Source organism: Falco peregrinus, chromosome Z (assembly GCF_023634155.1).
Source record: "Falco peregrinus isolate bFalPer1 chromosome Z, bFalPer1.pri, whole genome shotgun sequence".
In the NCBI taxonomy this organism is placed as follows: Eukaryota; Metazoa; Chordata; class Aves; order Falconiformes; family Falconidae; genus Falco; species Falco peregrinus.
The window spans coordinates 19,012,051-19,029,570 of record NC_073739.1 but is presented as its reverse complement, the minus strand read 5'-3'; the positions used below and the strand labels follow the sequence as shown (position 1 = coordinate 19,029,570).

Here is a 17,520-nt window from a genome sequence, read left to right as displayed (position 1 = left end):
AGGCATCATGGAGGAGGTGAATTTCCAAAACTGATTTAAGGATTACAGTAATGGCTTCATAAGGAGTCTTCTACTTAAAGGTTCTTATATAAGAGGATAAACTTGCTTAAACACACTAAGGTATGCAGAATTCAAATGGCTACTATTTGGAATAATACAGCAAAAAGACGGTTGCAAACTTGCTAATACTACTCCAGTTTGAGATCGCAGTTAGTACTGAAGGGACAGGTTATTTAGGAATCATCCAAATACATGCAAAAAAAATGAACCAGGCCCAAAACATCAATTCCAAATGATCATTTTAATAAAATCTCCAGATACTGTTTCTGACAGGGGTCCGGTTTTACACTAGGTAGAGAAGTAAGACAGAAACAATTAAACGAGAAAGATGAGAAATGACAGTTTTAAACTGCTCTGATTCCATTAGGACACAAAAAGACAGAACAAGCTGACATCAAATGCATGCATGGTCATTTAAGACAGAGCAACCAAAAAGATGCAAGGAGAGGTAATTTTACAATATCCAATTTTACATTTAGTCCAATCTCTAAGCTAGTTTGTGGGACTCCCTTTCTATCTTTCCAGTTCCTTCCCAGATAAAATGATACTTACCAATCTCCCAAGAACTTCAGTGTAAAAGAATTAAGACCAACACACACAAACAATAAACAAGGTCTGCAAACACTATTAACCTCAGTAAACTGTAAAACTTGTGTGACTGTTGACTGCACAGCTGGGAAGACTGTACAGTTTAGGGGTTTTGGGGCATTTTACAAACATCAGATTATTAGAACTACTGACCGTGGCATGAATTTACTGGTCTTTCTCCATGAAAATGAGTTTACTGATCGAGGGTGAGCCAAATACACAAATGAAAAATCAATTTTTGCTTCATTTTCTGGACTTGTGCCAGGTGGTGTTACGGCTGATCGCCAACTGTCTGTATTGTACCATACCTTCACAAGACAATCATCCTGGGGAAAGTAAAAAGACAGTAAGACTACCTTGCATAAGAATATGATGCACTTCATGTACTTCTAGGTACGTCTCCTGGGTTTGTATTTTTTCTTTTAAGCAGAAAACTTTTCTGGCAGCAGAAAGTCAGTTCAGTAAACAGAACTTCAAAAGCTGATCTTAAAGAAAACATGGTAGCAGAGCTTTCTTTTAATCTCTCTTGCCATTATTAACTTGGATTTAATTTTGCTCCTTCTGAATAGCTGCCAGTTTTTAACCACAAAAATGCAAGCTGTGCTGGCTTGAGCTGGTGTTCAAATGTTAATACAATTAATTGTACTTTGACAGAAAACCCCCAAAACCTACACACACATATTAAAGTGTTAGGAATATAAACAAAGGTCAAAGAAGACACCTCAAAAAAATCAAGCTCAGTACTACTCAGCCTGCTTTTCTTACATATGTATATATATAAATTGAAAACATCATATTCCCAGTATTCTACTTCTGATGCCTTTAAAGGACTAGTCCTGTTTCTCCTGGAGAAGACGACCAAGAGGGCATCTTTTCAATGCCCACAAATAGCTTTGGGGCAAGTGTCAAGAGGATGGGGCCAGGCTCTTTTCAGTGATGCCCAGCAACAGGACAAGGGGCAATGGGCACAACCTGCAACACAGGAACTTCCATCTGCATATGAGGAAGAACATTTTTACCTTGAGGGTGACAGAGCACTGGACCAGGCTGCCCGGAGAGCTGGTGGAGTCTCCTTCTCTGGAGACATTCAAAACCCGCCCAGATGTGATCCTGTGCAACCTGCTCCAGGTGAACCTGCTTTAGCAGGGGGCTGGACTAGATGATCTCCAGAGGTCCCTTCTAACCCTGACCATTCTGTGATTCTGTGACTAGATAAATTAATCTGGATCTAGATTCCTAAGTTGCTGATAAACTATTAAATATGAATGGTAGTGAAATATTATATTAACCTTGGTATGCTTAACATAACCCTCTTGAGGGGAGGTTGTTTTGCTGACCAGCACCTTCTCTCATAAAAAAATGCACTTTTTTTTCCTGTGTCATATTTCTTTAATTTTAAAGATTCTGCAGACAGGTAATTAACTTAGTAATTTATGATAAAAAAACCCATTACTCATTTTCCTACTTAGTAATTGTGCTTTGCCTGAGTTTGTAATCTAAGATGACACAACAGGATATAAAATATTCCAGTCAAAAAGTCTGCAAGAATATTACCCCACAAAAGCTATTTTCAGATTAATTTATTTTCCTACAATTCAATTGTAACATTAGACTCCATTAAAACCTGATCTTTAAAATAAACTCATTTTGAACAAAAAAAATATACAGTGAAATACATACAGTACATATTGCCAACAATAACAAAATACTTTTTTTAAAAAATAAAACCTGTAATCAAACAATTTTCTAAGTAATAGTTATCTTAAACATGACTGGAATAAATCTCCTTTCAGCCAGTAAATCACTAAAGACACCGCAGAACATTTAGCAAGCAATATGGCATCCCAAACAAGCAAAAAAGTAATGGAGCGTAAGAATTTGTTGCTTAGTTATTATTCTGAATCAAGTTTATCAAGGAAATCTAGTATTTCACTTCAAGTATTAGAAACTAGTCAATTTAGTTTATAGAATACACTTCATTTAGAAAAAGGAAATTTAGACTATTTTACAGATTTGTTACATCTTTGTCTCCTCCCTAAAGATAGGAGATGCCTTAAAAGTTTAGCCTTCTAAGCAAGCATAACTATCTGAAATGGCAAGCTTTAGAGGAAAAAACTAAACACCTACAACTCAGCAAAGTATGTTACTCATCTGTTCTTGATGCACACAACTGAATCATGACAATATAGATGACAACTACCTTTTACAAGCAAGACTTGTTTGCAGATTGAACAGCCCTTGAATCTTTCTGCTTCAAGCATGTATTACCAGGACATTATGATCTAACCAGCAAAGTTCCACACACTATTACCAAATCAAACATTGTTCTAACCAATCTTTATGTGTACGTGCCAAATTTTCAATCACACTTCTGACGCAGACTAGACCAAACTGCACAACTGTCTTTCATTCTTAAGTCTGAAACTCATTCTGTCAGGTTAACACTGTTCTGGAGTCTGTTACACTTACACCAGGTTTTCACTAGTCTCATCAACGGCATTGTCCCACATAACCTTACATACTAGCATTTTGTTTCCTTTGTAATAATTCTGCAGTCTCTGCTAGGTTCCTTAGTTGGTAGCACATACTTTATGCTTACCTGCATCTGTTAATCTGTATTAAAACTGCTTATACCGTTAAACAAACAAAACCCAAACAGGAAACTTGTTTTTTAAATAGTAATCTGAAAGCCTTTTTTTTTTCCTACAATCTACTTTGATAATGCCATAAATTCTCAAAGATGGATCTGGACATTCTTAAGGGAACTTTTTGACCAATGTCAATGAGACTCTCCCCTCAAAGACAACAGTGCTATCTGCAGAAAACTACTCATTTCATATCCCTTAACAAGTCATATAAATTCTTGTATGGATTTGTCACACCTTTTCACTGAACCCTCTACATGATCTTGATTTTTTTTCTGCTTTGACTTGTTATATTCTCTTACAAAACCTGAACAAGTTTTGTAGTATACAGAAAATATTAGTTCATTAGTGTTTAATGAAGTGAAAAGATATGATGGTGACATTTTGTCTCCCCCCACTCCACCCCACCCCCCTGCATTTTTTTGGCAATGCTTTTCCTTTTTCTGATAAACCACTCAATACTGAGCACACAGAACTGATCTCCAAAACTGGCCACAAACATGGACATTAATTATGTGTGAATATACCTGTGGCGGGGAATGTGAATTATCTTCTATGTACACAAACAGGCATACAGGTATTTATGCAAAAATATATTAAAGGGCTATTTTTTATTAATAGTGTCACAATAATAATCAAACACTGAATATATTTTCTCACTAGAGGAATATCCAGCAGTGAGCTTATCCACACGTCTCCCCCATTCCCCAAAACTCTTCTCTTTCTGACTTCTTATAATTGGGTACTGATTAAAAATAGGTATTTTAAAAGTGTAAGCACTGAGTATTTGTTGGGCACCCTGCCACATACTACCTTTTTCCCAAATAGATATTTACCAAAACGTAGATGTGCACAGAGGGATTACAGGAAATACTAAGCAAAAAGTATAAAAAAGAAAATTTTCATTAAAAAGCTTTTTATTTTTTTAATTGTGTCTTTTGTTTTGTTCATTTAATAGCTTATTTGAGTTAGTGCAAAATAATTAGAAAAAAATGCTTACCTTTCCAGCAGTAGCAAAAAACTCCCCATCTGGTGAGAATTTCATTAAACAAATTTGAGAAGCAGTTCTATGAAATAAAAGACAATTAAAAACAGAAAATAAGTTTTAAGAACTTTTTCAGGACTCTAAACCTTTTTTGCCCTTGAACTCATAAAAATGATTTAATTCTTAAATGCAAGTGTACATCGTACTGTGTGGAACAACTTCAGCTTTAACAAAGTCCAGGACTAGTAGGCAAACTTGTGTACAACACATAGTAGTGGCCACACAGGAAAAACAAAGCCAAAAAGCTACAGCTGAGGGCGCTACAATATTCAATATTCCAAAATATTATATGACAAAACCAGCTGCCAACAGATTAAACTGTACGCAGATATGCTCTACTTCCACTTCACAATCATTTGAAATTTCAATTTATTTCTGCTGTCCCATATTATCTTCCAACTTACCTGAAAGACATCTCCATTTTTCACACTTCCTACAGTTGTAACTCAAGAAAACAAAAAGGTGTAAAACCAATAATGTAGTTAAGTAATATCTGAAATTTCACATTATTAGCCACACTGGTAAAGACGCCACACCAAAACAATCTAAACCCTAAGTATGTGGTTCATTTTTGCTGTGTTTTACTTTCATTGGAAATACCAATAAATGAGCTTTTTTTTCATAGGTTTTGAAGCATCAAAGCTATTGCTTAAGTGACAGTCTTATTAATGGCAACAAGAACATACAAGAATTAAATTCTGCAGCACAAGTACAGTACACATTTTCAATGTGACTTAATTAGACATGTCTAACAGGTTGTAAAGGCCCGACTTTCAGGAAGGATTAAGTTAGCCATCAGGTCAACAAAAGCATGATGCATTTAGTGTGTGCAGTAGCAACCACAAGTCAATTACAAAAGACATACACCAAAGAAAGTAAATTTCCACCTAGATCTAAGCAACATTCTCCTAGTACAGCCAGTATGAAGACATTTGGGAACCCCTCCTTTGGACATTAAAGATTATTCTGGCAAAGAGTAGTACTGCAAAATCACTATCTTGCAAACTTTTCCTTAAGAAAAATCTATTCTAAATCTAACTGAAGGCCAAATGCCAGAAAACATACAGGCATAAAAGGTAAACTGACAAAGCAAGTTTTGTTGACCCTTTCCAGGTTGTATTAGTTCGAAGTACACAACACTCAGCTCTCTCTCCTCCACAAGAGAGTTTATAATTGTGGGAAAATTACTTTGGGGGGAAATTAGAGAAAACTGGGACCTAACAGAAGTGCAATTTACAGGAAGGTTTTTAGGGTAAACCATCACTTTCAGGATGGTTGGCGTGCACAGGACCTACTTTACCACAGCTCCCTAAGCAACACACCCTGCCATCCCAGCACCTGCTGATAGGAGTAACGGAGGGTGGAGCCGAGTGGAGACCCCATGGCCAGTGGTACTCTGTGGTACTCCCTGCAGGAAGGGGGACCTGATGGCACCACACAGCTGACAAGCTGCACAGCAGTTCCCAAATGGAGACTCTGTGAGAAGATGTCCACTGCTGAGCCAACCACTGTGGCAAAATCACTTTCCTCAGATTAAATGATCTCATTGTAATACCAACTCAGACCCCCATTCCAAAGTTACTTGCCTCAAAGGTGCTACCACACCTCACTGGGCATGCGATACCAATCAGTAACAAAAATATGTATGACTAGAGTCACTAAAGCTCCCCCTAAATGTAAAGAAAATGGACTGGTCTTGGACTGAAATAAGCCCAAGAGGGGGGAATTGTTGTCTAAACTCCTGAATTACCACACTGATTTAGTGTTTAATTATATGTTAAACAAATCTGTGCACAAAGCTAGGTAAAGCTGACCCACTGTCTAAAGTTGTTAAGAACGAAAGGACTTCTAATCAAGTGAGTCAGCCTTGGGAAGGACGAGAAACAAAGAGCAGATAGTCAAAAGAACAGTGTTACCTAAGTTACACAGAAAGAAGCCTTCAAATAGGAATGCTCTTGCCTTAAAACTTGACAAGCTGATACGGTGTTGCAATCCACTAGCATCAACAGAAAAATAGTTGAAAATAGGACAAAGATAATTGTGGTAGTGGGAGATCGCGACCTCCGACTCAAATAGCCCCCCCCAAAAGAAGGAAAAAACCCCACTTGTAGAGCACGCGTAGTTAGTGAAAACTTCAGCAGTGCTATCTGAGGATGCATACTAATTTGCATTAGAAGCGAGAAACTTGTAACCAATCCTGTGTATGATAATGAATATGCAATGTACTATGAAGCATTAAAAGTAAGCAAAGCTGGGGAGAAGTTAGGGAAGACTCCACCGTAACTTCTGGGATCAGTTGATGGGCTGAACTTGTCTCCTCCCCCATAGGAACGCCTACTGGGTAAGAACTTTATTGTATGACTAACTCATGCTAGCCATTGTTGGGTGTATTGTTTTAAGCTTGTTTTGCAGTCAGTGTATTATCACTGGCAATGTCTGAAACCTTATTCTGTTACAAACTTGCATTTTGTACAATAAAAATATTCAGCTGAAGTTCACTTTGTGTAAGTCTCTGGAGAGCTGAGTGTAAGTTGTAAGGAACGTGACTCAGTGATACTGTCAGCAGGGGTCCCTGAATAGGTCAGTCGAATCACCCCGATACAGTGGGCTATCAAAACGCAGTCAGGTGGCTGACAGACTGGTCAGGCACAAGGGGCTTGTCTTGCTTGGGAAACTGACAGGCTGATCAAATATAAAGGGTTTGAGGAAACCCCTCTTCTTCAAGTGACAAAAAGAGGGAAACAGATGGAGAGCTATGAAAACTTCTGGAAGGTTTATGATACAAATGCAAAACATATTGCTAGAGGGACAGAGGAAAAGCAGTATCTGTATGATTTTTTACTACTGTTACCACACGCCCAGATTCTAAAACCATATTAATGGCATTCTATCTACAGGCTGACTACTCTTTACTAAGCTGAGAGATGAGGGTCCAAAGGTTTTGTCTTCAAAAAAATTAAGTCTTCATTTATTTAGAAAGTTCACCATATTAAAGGAAAATTTTTCAATTGTCATTTGGATGATCTTGGGATTTTAAACATATCCTTGATAAAAGTTAGCAAGTACACAGAAAAAGGAGCAACTGAAGGATTAAAAAGTGGTTTTTTAAGCACATCCATGGAATTACCCAACAATGCTTCATAAATAATGATTTCAGGTGGGTCCCTCCAGCCAGCCACTTCAGGAGACTCTTTAAGATGACTGCCATATGGTACACTGGTCCCAAGTGAACAGTGCACCTGATGTATTAGAAAAGTCTTCCTTTAGCAGAAAGACCGTGATTTAAATTGTCTCATAAACTGACATAGTAAACTAAAACTCTTCTCAATGTACCAATACACAGACACAAAGCTCAAAATCAACATGAATGCAAGAGTACTTAGAGATGCAGTAAAACACAATGCATCAATCTCTGCATAACTATACTAAATACCCAGAAGAAACACAGAGAAAGTAAAAGGTATATGAAAAGGTGCAGTACTGGACATAAAAGGAAGTTTACTTTAATCAGACCTGCAAGCCCAGTAACTTTCAAATATGCAGCTTTCATCTTACTTCTTGCACAAGGATCTACTGGGAGAGACTCAATAGCTGCCTTCCCTCATTATTTCACTGATGTTCAATATCATTGAATAACTTCCTGAGAATAAAAACTACCCCCAAAAAAAATTAAAATTGATCCTGTAGGAAGAAAGAAATGTCACATAATCAAAGAAAGTATGATTCAAGTTTATCACACATCAATAATATTTATCAAATAACAGTATACGATAGGATTTCATTGAACTATAACAAGTATTTAATCTGAAAGATATAAATCAGCGCGGAAAAAGGAATTACTTGTTTTTAAAAAAGTTTCTTACTTGCATTGCCAGATGCAACTCCATTCTCCAAGTCCAACATCTGTTCTTTCAGTATTGTCATCGTCAGAAGGATTTTCCAAAGGAACATTGGACCAAAGTTGAAGACAGCTGGAACCAGTCAAAAGGCGAGTGCCTAGAACAAATACTTGTAACAATATAACTACAAAACAAGTAGCAAAGTACAGATTTCTATGACCAGAGAAAAAAGTTTCACAAAGCTGAAACTGCAGAACAAAACATAGCAGATATTATCTTAACACCTTCTCTATAGCAAAGTTATTATAACAGCAGTGTGCCTTTTACACATTCCCCTACATAGATACAGACTGGGTCAGAATTGCAAGATACTCTCACATATTATAAACATTATGATTTCAGTATCTACAGTTCAAACTGTGAAAATTCACCAAATATTCAAAGTTATTCACTAAAAAAGCCAGCTGGAGCTACGGCAAACATCCCTTTTTCACAACAAATACCTAACATTTAAGCCATATTTTTAAACATTAGACACTGCTGAGATTAGGGTAATTGATTATGACCATACAAATGCACCTAATATTTTGGCTCTCCTGTCAGAAGTGACAAAAGGTAGGTTTCACTCACTTTGGTGTTCTCTTATGCTAAGACAAAACAAAAATCTCTTCCTTGACACCAAAGAACAGTGAAATGTAAATAAAAAATTAGCTGCGGTATGAAATAGACAGGTGTTTCTTTTATTCTATTCTTACCTGTGGGATCCCATGTTAGATTATGTGCTATGGTGTCCAGTAATATTTGAGCATTCTTCTGCCACTGATAATGTAACGTCTGAAATTTTAAGTATTCACAAACATTAGCCAGAAAACATTTAATTCCCCTCCCTTCCTATTTTGTAATAGAAATAGTACATCCTCACTGCATTCTCCAAATTCAGAATAAATTACTGCTTATCTAATAAAAATTGATTCATTCAAATTTTGAACAAGAGTTTTCCATTAATCTGACCATACAAATAGAGGTTTTTAATTTTAGAAGCTTCTTATTTTTAAAATGTGGCCTGAAAAAAATTCAGTATATAAAATCACCATCGGAATCTAAGATTTTTTTTAAAGGCAAGTCCAATCTTATCTTCGGAAAAAATAAAAGATGTATCAGAAATTAAATACACTAAATGCATCTGGTATTTGGTACCAGTAGCACTGTTGAATTAAAGGTTTTCAGTAAGGTCAGCATAACATACCTGACGCTACTTTTTTATTTTTATATACAACAGTGTCAACTATCTTCAGATCTTGCATTACTACTTCATTCACTCTAACAAGCTGAGGATTAAATTCACAAAATATTCATCTGGTATGTTCTCATACGAGACTGCAAATTTTTGATGCTTTGAGTTATAAAAGGAACTGAAATCACTACTGAAAATAATATTAAGGGCAAAGAGGTTTTTTTCTTAATTCACAAAGACATTTTTTTAAAGTAATCATCCCTCACTCAAAAAAATCAATCCAATAGAAATGGAAGTTAAAATATGACAACTAAACCCTTCAGAAGTTTGGTAGAAAACAGTAAGAAGTACCCGCATCTAAGAAGGATCTAAGTGAAATATTTCTGCAGCTGACTTTTTTTTTTTTTTTTTAAGATCCTGAACATTCCAGTAAAGTGAAGACAGTGTCAGTCTTACAGCAACCTAAATATGCTAGACATTATTGCATCGAAGTTAACTGCAAGAACAAAGTAACAGAGTTATTTCTTCAAAGTTTCAAACTCAGTGTACTGTTTACCAGTACAGAAAAATACTCAGGATGGATTCAAGAGCCCCAATAACCAAACAAGACAGTAGTACTTCTAAAAAGTTCATAAAAGCATAGGAAGTCCCATTTTACCATTATTTTATTCCACTGCTTTCCAGTAGTATTAACTATTTTTTAGTGATATATATATTCAATGCCAGCTATTTAATTTATATATAAAATACCATTTGTTTGCAGTTAACACCTGGAACCATATGACTAAGCTGGCTAGTATAAAGAAGGTAATCCACTACACAGCCATATATATCTGATTTATTAATACAAATGGACAGACCAAACCCCTGAAAAGGGAGACAGAAGTTCCCTGAGCAACTGCTGTCAAAGCTCTCATATCATCAAACTGGCTTTAATTAGACTCTAACACTTCTAATTAAACAAGTAATACTCTCCATGTAAGAAGCATGGTTAAATACTTGCTTTAAATCATATTATTACCCAGAAATTAAGAATCTGTACACTAACTCACTAATGCATTGTCACTGAACCTAAGCTACGCTATCAAGAGAATAAATATTGTTCTTATTCACCATTGTAACACTGAAGTATAAGCATCCAGTCAGATATTCTAAAAAAGTCACAGCTTTTCTGAAACTATTACAGATTTAACCAAGAGCATACAATTACTGTTTTAACTTTGGTTTATGAAACTGTAAAACACATCAGGACATGAAGGCTACACAGGATGGTTAAAAAGGAATTCCTACTGTAATGGCTATACTCTTTGGAGAATGGAGGTCTGCATCTCTTTTTGGGTTCTCGAATATTTCAGTTATGAGTTGTAGGGTCAGATGAATCAGTAATATGAAGTATTATAGTAAAACCATTTCAAATAACATGTCTCTGCCCTCCTTCTACCGTTTTGACTTCCCAAGGGCCATCTTATGCCTCAATTTTATTCTAGCATTAAAAGATGACATAAAAAAAACCCCTTCAACTTTAAAGACACCAAAAAAATTAATCAGGCTTTATAACTGGGTAAGTGAATTAAGGAGTGATGAATTACTTACATTACAATGACTATGACTGCTGTTCTGCTTCAAGAGGCTAACTGGCTCAAAGATAGAAATCACCTTTCCGTAAGAAGCTGCAATCTAAAGAAATTTATACGTATGTAAACACACAGAGAAGAAACAAGCTATAGAACAAACAAGAATAAAATGCAAATTATTGATTTTACTTTTAATCCTCTTCATAGATAAATTTGAAACTCACACCCACATCCCCTTTCAATAACAGAAAAATGAAATCTAGTAAAAATCATGAAGCAAGCGTTGACAGTAACAGAAATATAGTTCTTTATTTACACGTTAGTCCTGATGAACTACTGAGAGTACAGGTGGGCATGAGCTTTTTTTTGTTTTTAAATCAGATCTATTATCAATATTCTTTCCACAACAAATGAGGTAAACACTCAAGGAGTCTACAGAGTTCACATCCTCAAAAATGGAACCAGTTCAGGGTACTTTTGTGGGCTTCCCTGGCATGAGAACATGATACATTATAAAAACTTAATTCAGAAGACTTGAGCTACACAAGCTGAACACCCAGTGCAGAGAACTGCAAACCAGAAACACTACTAAACGCTAACATCAAAAACTTTCAAAAAAGTTACAGTACGGTCAGCTTTAATTAATATTCCAAAGTTTTATTCCATCAGTGGTATCAGCCACCCCAAACCTGCATTAAGACAAAATTAAGAGTATTTTACCTCAAGATATCTATATAAAAGCAAGCTTAAAAGACTTGCTAGGAAGAGCCAAAAGACAACAAATGTATGTTAAAAGACCTCAGGCAGAGAGCCTGAAAACAGCATTCACAAGGCAGTGTTGCCTAAAGCTACCCTGAAATAAGGATTTATAAAAAAAGAAGGAGTTTGCATAGGTCATGCATAATGGACAATCTGCATTCTGAAGTGAAGCTCAACCCTAGAAGGAGCAGCACATTTACAGTTTTGATATGCTGTAATAGTCAATTTCCTAGTTCTGTGAAGTTCTGGCTTAGAAGTTTTCCTTTAACATTAAAGAAAGTCAGAGTCACTTTATAAAATACATTTTTATTTTAGTATCAGCCACAACAGCTTTAACAAAATAAAAGCACTAAACTGTCATACCTAAGTTATTATTTACAGTTCCATAAATTACAGATGTACTAATGTACAGAAGCATACAGATCCTAAAATCCCCATCTGTGGCTTCAAAGCTCTCTGCATTAAAAAGAACAGATAGTTAAATAACTTTCTATCACACTAACAAGCCTACACATCAGCCTGACCCAAAAATGCCAAGAATAATTTTGTCACAGTTGCAAAGTGCCTGAAGAAACTTTTTCCTTACATCTTAGACTAATATTTGCCCTCTCAAATTCTCTTTAACTACCTCACTTACTCTTTTATTCTCATAATTCCATTCCACACCCCAAAGCAATAGTTTACATAAATTCATATTGATCAGATTTTTCCTTTTTTCCAAGTGTGGACAGTTCTTTCATTTTTTTATTGATTAGTGGGTTTTTAAGACAAAGTAGCATTAGCATGCTAAAATGCTAAAGCATCCAGAGCAACTGCTACCCCCTCAAAGTTTCCACAGGCTTCCACTGCCACTCAGACTAGTTCTCACCGAGCAGCATGCAACCAAAAAGAATAATTCAAATTTGTGATGAAGAACTTCCCAAACTACCACAATAATCACCCAGACACCAGCCAAATGTCTATTGCAGTCCCAAGTCCTGTTAAAAATGAGATGTGCAGAGAAGTCTTATTAAATTGTAAGACAGAGGTTATAGTCATTCCTAGTGATAGACTGGTAGTAAGTATGCCCTCAGCAAGTCTACACGACACCAAGATGAGTAGTGCTGCTGATTTGCTTGAGAGAAGGGATACCACCCAGAGGGACCTTCACAGGCTTGAGGAGTAGGCCCACCTGAACCTCATGAAGTTCAACAAGGACAAGTGCAAGGTTCTGCACATACCCAGGATCAATACAGACTGGGGGATGAATGGGTTGAGAGCAGCACTGCTAAGAAATACTCAGGGACGATGGTAGGCTTATGACCTAGCAATGCAGAGTCAGCCCAGAAAGCCAACCACATCCTGGGCTGCATCAAAAGAAGCATGACCAGCAGGTCAAGGGAGGTGATTCTCCTGCTCTAGTGAGACCCCACCTGCAGCACTACATTCAGCTTGGCCCCCAGCACCAAAAGACACATACATATTTAAAGCATGCCCAGAGGAGGGCCACAAAAATGGTCACAGGAATGGAACACTTCCACTATGAAGAAAGTCTGAGGGCTGGGGTTGTTCATCCTGAAGAAGGCTCTGGGGAGACCTTATTGCAGATGGAGAAAGACATTTTACCAGGGCCTGCAGTGACAGGACAAAGGGCAATGATTGTAAACTAAAGGAGGATAGATATATTAGATATATCTATATATTAGATACAAGGAAGAAATTTTTTACAACGAGGATGGTGAGACACTGGAACAGGTTGCCCACAGAGGCTGTAGATGCCTCATCGATGGAAATATTCATGGTCAGGCTGGATGGGGCTTTGAGTAATGTGATATAGTGACCAATGTTGAACTAGGTCATTTTTAAGGGTCCCTTCCAATCTAAACCATTCATGTTTCCATAACTCATGCACCACTATGTAAAAATAAAAGCATCAGTCCCTGGGGCAACAACTTTGTTTACCCTCACTGCTTTGTTCCAAGTACAAATATAACTGGCAGCATCAGGTTCTTATTTTATGAAGTTTTAGTATAATCCAAATAGGCTTTTGATACATTTACATTTTCTCCCGCCAGGTCTCTGTATTGCACAGAAGTCCTTCAATATTTTTTTCATCAGGTCTGTAACTTGTACTAAGTTACGTTATCACTCACTACGCTCACTACCAAACAGCAGAAAAGAAAATGACAGTTCCTTTGAAAAGAAAGCACAGACTGCCTCCTAAAACACAAACGAAAAACCCCACCATACTACAGTTCATGAAATTATAAACACTGGATTCAAAACAGCTTTTGCATAATTAGTAGGTTTACTTATGAAAAAAAAGGTCTTATTTAAAAATACCTTACTTAACAAGCTTACTGGTTTTACTTACCAATTTTCTACAGGTAACCTATTAGCATGTAAACTAAGTACAATTTTCTTTGAAATCAGTAAAATATTTGTTCCATAAAGAGAACACTTCATATACACTGTAACACTGCAGTCACCGGCCATTATGTAAACAACTTTGATTAAACATTTCAAATGATCTGAAGCTAGAACCATCCTCTTCTATCCTGTCAGATATTTGTACGAGCCAAACCATGAAAACAATTAAAAGTTTTGTCAGGTTATCACTAGATGTTTTGGTCTTAATTTTTACATTCAGTAGAGAAAGTGGAAAGAGGCTTGTAGCTTACATCACGTGGAGTAAGATGAAGCACTGGACCCACTTACGAACAGATTGCTGATTATCAACTTGCCCACAACCAGAGGCAAGAGACTGCATTCAGTGGCCTAAAATTCAATTGTCCTGTTTGTGAAACTAGTCCTTGCAAATCTATGGGAGACTTCTTTAGAAAGTTTATATACATATGCAACGAACACATGTAAATATACACATACATATTTACTTGGGATGTTTAATAATCCTTACCCATTTCTTCCCCCTTATCTCATCCTTGGAGACAGAGAATTAAATTTATCTCAAAACCCATACTAGAAAGAGGAAAAGATGGTGTCATGTTCCCTCACCCTTCAAAGCCAAGGGAGAGGGTGGGTCAAATGAACTCCTAAGCTGTTGCTACTTCAAAGAAGCTTCACAAGGCACTAGCTTCCCTATAAACTAGAATTAGATTTAGGGCACAAGAGGGGAGAAAAATTGCAACTCATTACTTTCATAACTAGAAATAACTCTTTTACAAACCAATTCTGTCATCCAAAGCAACAATAACGGAGATCCTTCAAAGACAGTAAAGGCCAGCTATTACGGAGAACATGCTTGATAGCAGCTCTCCATAAAGTAAAAGATTGACAAGGTACGTAATTTGTATACTACCAATTATAACTGGATGCTTCTCAGAAAGGTTCAAAATTGCAACCTAAATAAGCTGCATTATTTGCATTCTGCTTCTTACAGATTTTAGACAACAAAGAATAATCTGAAGGTAAACGGGAGAGTAATCTGTGTGTCAATACTGATGAAGATATGTAAGAAGAAATTGTATCCTTGCAACAGTGAACTGGAAATGTATTGATCAGTCTGGTCAATAAGTAGATTCCTAGCCATTTGTAACTCAGTATTTCAGCGCTCTGCAAATGCATCTAGTCTAATTGCTAACAGCAAACAGTATCAACTTGCAGAATCAAAATGACCACACAGGTCCACTCAAGAAATGAAAAAATTCTAAAGCTTTGTAAGTTTGATAATATTCGTATGTGTTAATGTACAATTCAAGGACAGTCTGTCATTTAGATGCAAACAGAACTGGTATTGTGCAGTCAAGATAACCTCACATATCTGCAGAAAAATTATGCAAGACTGACTGTGATATGTGACCTGCATGTGTATTTCACCATCTGTTAATATAAGGCCAATGAACTAAAAAAAACCTTTCTATTTAACAGTAGTCAATGGAGAAACACATGCAGTATTTACAGCTGCAAGGTACCAGAGAAAGAGGAGAACATTCCCTCATTTTCATTTATGTTCCTTCACTACCATTACAATGAGTTCATCACTTGAACATTAAAAAGCAGGAACAGAGAGTGGCTGGGAATCATCATCATAGACTTCACATGTAAACATGAACTGGCTTCCATACAGAGGTCTTGTCTCAAAATGGACACCAGAATCTAACCAAAGCTCTCAACAACTTATAAGGCTTGTAGTGATATGCAGAAGTTTTACACTATCTTCTCAGTACCACAAGCTTAAAGAAAGTAGAAAAAACCTTTTCTGTTTCCCAGAATGTACCCAGACAGAGCTCCCACTCAGCTGGTGAATAGCTTAATCACACTATGACATCCCAATGGATAATTACCTGGTTATTTCTTTTTTACTGTGAGAGACCAATTAAGACAGATCTCTGTAAAAAGCACTTGAAACCTAACAATTTCTAAACTACAACATTTCTGATCCAGTCCACCTACATAAGAAAAAGAAAAGCTAAGAATTCAAGAAAACAAAACCCTGTCCAAGAGCAATTTTAAGCCTTTATGAGTTGCTTGAAAGGGATGCAGTTTTTCTGGATGACCTGAAAGTGATTTTTGTGGAAGCATTCATCTGCTGCCAGCCACTACCATGACAAAGGATGTCGACCACATGCCCAGTAGTGTGAAGCCATAGTGAATAAATTACCTTTGCTTCCTTACTCATCTTTCAAATATCCCATCTATGCAGCCCTGTGCATATTTATACCTTCCTGTGCAGCCCCACATTATCTTCTAAAATCTGGTATCTACTGTTATTATATCACATTCACTGTGCTGCTTACCACAAATAGACATTAAACAATCAACCATTTTACTATTCACTCCTGTGTACTTGCCTTAACTTGCAAGTACCCACTATCTGAGAAGGTGCTTAACATGACATTGCTAGAACATTAGAAACACTGTTCTAAATACCTTCCCCTGTTGCATTGAACAGTCCACACATCCCACTTGAATGTTTCCATGTTTTGCTCCAGGGATTATCTGTAATCTTTCAAAGTCAGTCCCCAGTACTACAATATCACATCCCGATGCATATGCCTAAAAAAGAAAAAAGAAACAAGAATTAAGTAGATTTATCTACTTACAGCATATCAGTGAAGTACAAAACAGTATAGTAGTCCATACATCCTATCCATGAATAGCACTACAAGTACAGAGGTATTTGCAGAGATCAAATAGATGTCTACAATTAAAATCAAGTAGCAGAGGTGGCAAATTACTCTTTTCCATGCTTACAAGTGCATCACAACACCCATGTAACAAGCAACAGTGGTTCAATGTAGAAGAGGCAAAAAAGATGGAGTTATGAAAACATCTAAGAGAAAAGAAAAAGCATGAAGAACAAAGCTTACACAAACTAGGACAAAGTAATATACTTCCCTAGATTTGAGACAGAGGCATTTAAAAATAAATTTTTGGAAAGGGGGAATAGAATTGAGGAGCTAAAATGGTACAAAGCATTTAATAAGGAACGCAGAAAATGAAAAATTCAAACAGGTGACATTGAAGCTCAGTTATAGAAAAACAAAACTGCTTTCAGACTAGTTGAGTCTGTTATTTGCACTCCATGGACTAGTTTTATTCTCTCAAATTCATATTGTCACTACTTAATTTGATACATGTAACACATTCACAGAGCCAGCTGGTTGACGACTGCAATATCTGAGACAAAATTTCTTTCTGTCTTTACCAAGTTTTGTTAGAAATTGAGCAAAGATTAAAATGGAGAGTAAGATTAAACACTGGTGAAACTTGCAGAAACAACAGTGAGCAGAATGATCCAACAAGCATACAGAATATAGTATTCAAGGAGGGAAGT

General features: G+C 36.5%; 1 protein-coding gene across 6 annotated transcripts in view; it reads right to left on the bottom strand.

Moving 5' to 3' along the window:
- DMXL1 (Dmx like 1) overlaps positions 1-17,520 on the bottom strand; it is an 85,231-nt gene that overhangs the window by 59,165 nt on the left and 8,546 nt on the right. For all 6 annotated transcript variants that reach the window (XR_008744707.1, XM_055790211.1, XM_055790207.1 and 3 more), the window contains exons 2-7: positions 16,614-16,739; positions 11,005-11,088; positions 8,933-9,011; positions 8,202-8,334; positions 4,294-4,360; positions 802-974 (exon numbers count right to left, since the gene is read on the bottom strand). Coding sequence is in view for 5 of the 6 variants with exons in the window: in XM_055790211.1 (XP_055646186.1) it covers positions 802-974; positions 4,294-4,360; positions 8,202-8,334; positions 8,933-9,011; positions 11,005-11,088; positions 16,614-16,739 (662 nt within the window). In the remaining variant the exon portion in view is untranslated. The remainder of the gene's footprint in view (positions 1-801; positions 975-4,293; positions 4,361-8,201; positions 8,335-8,932; positions 9,012-11,004; positions 11,089-16,613; positions 16,740-17,520) is intronic.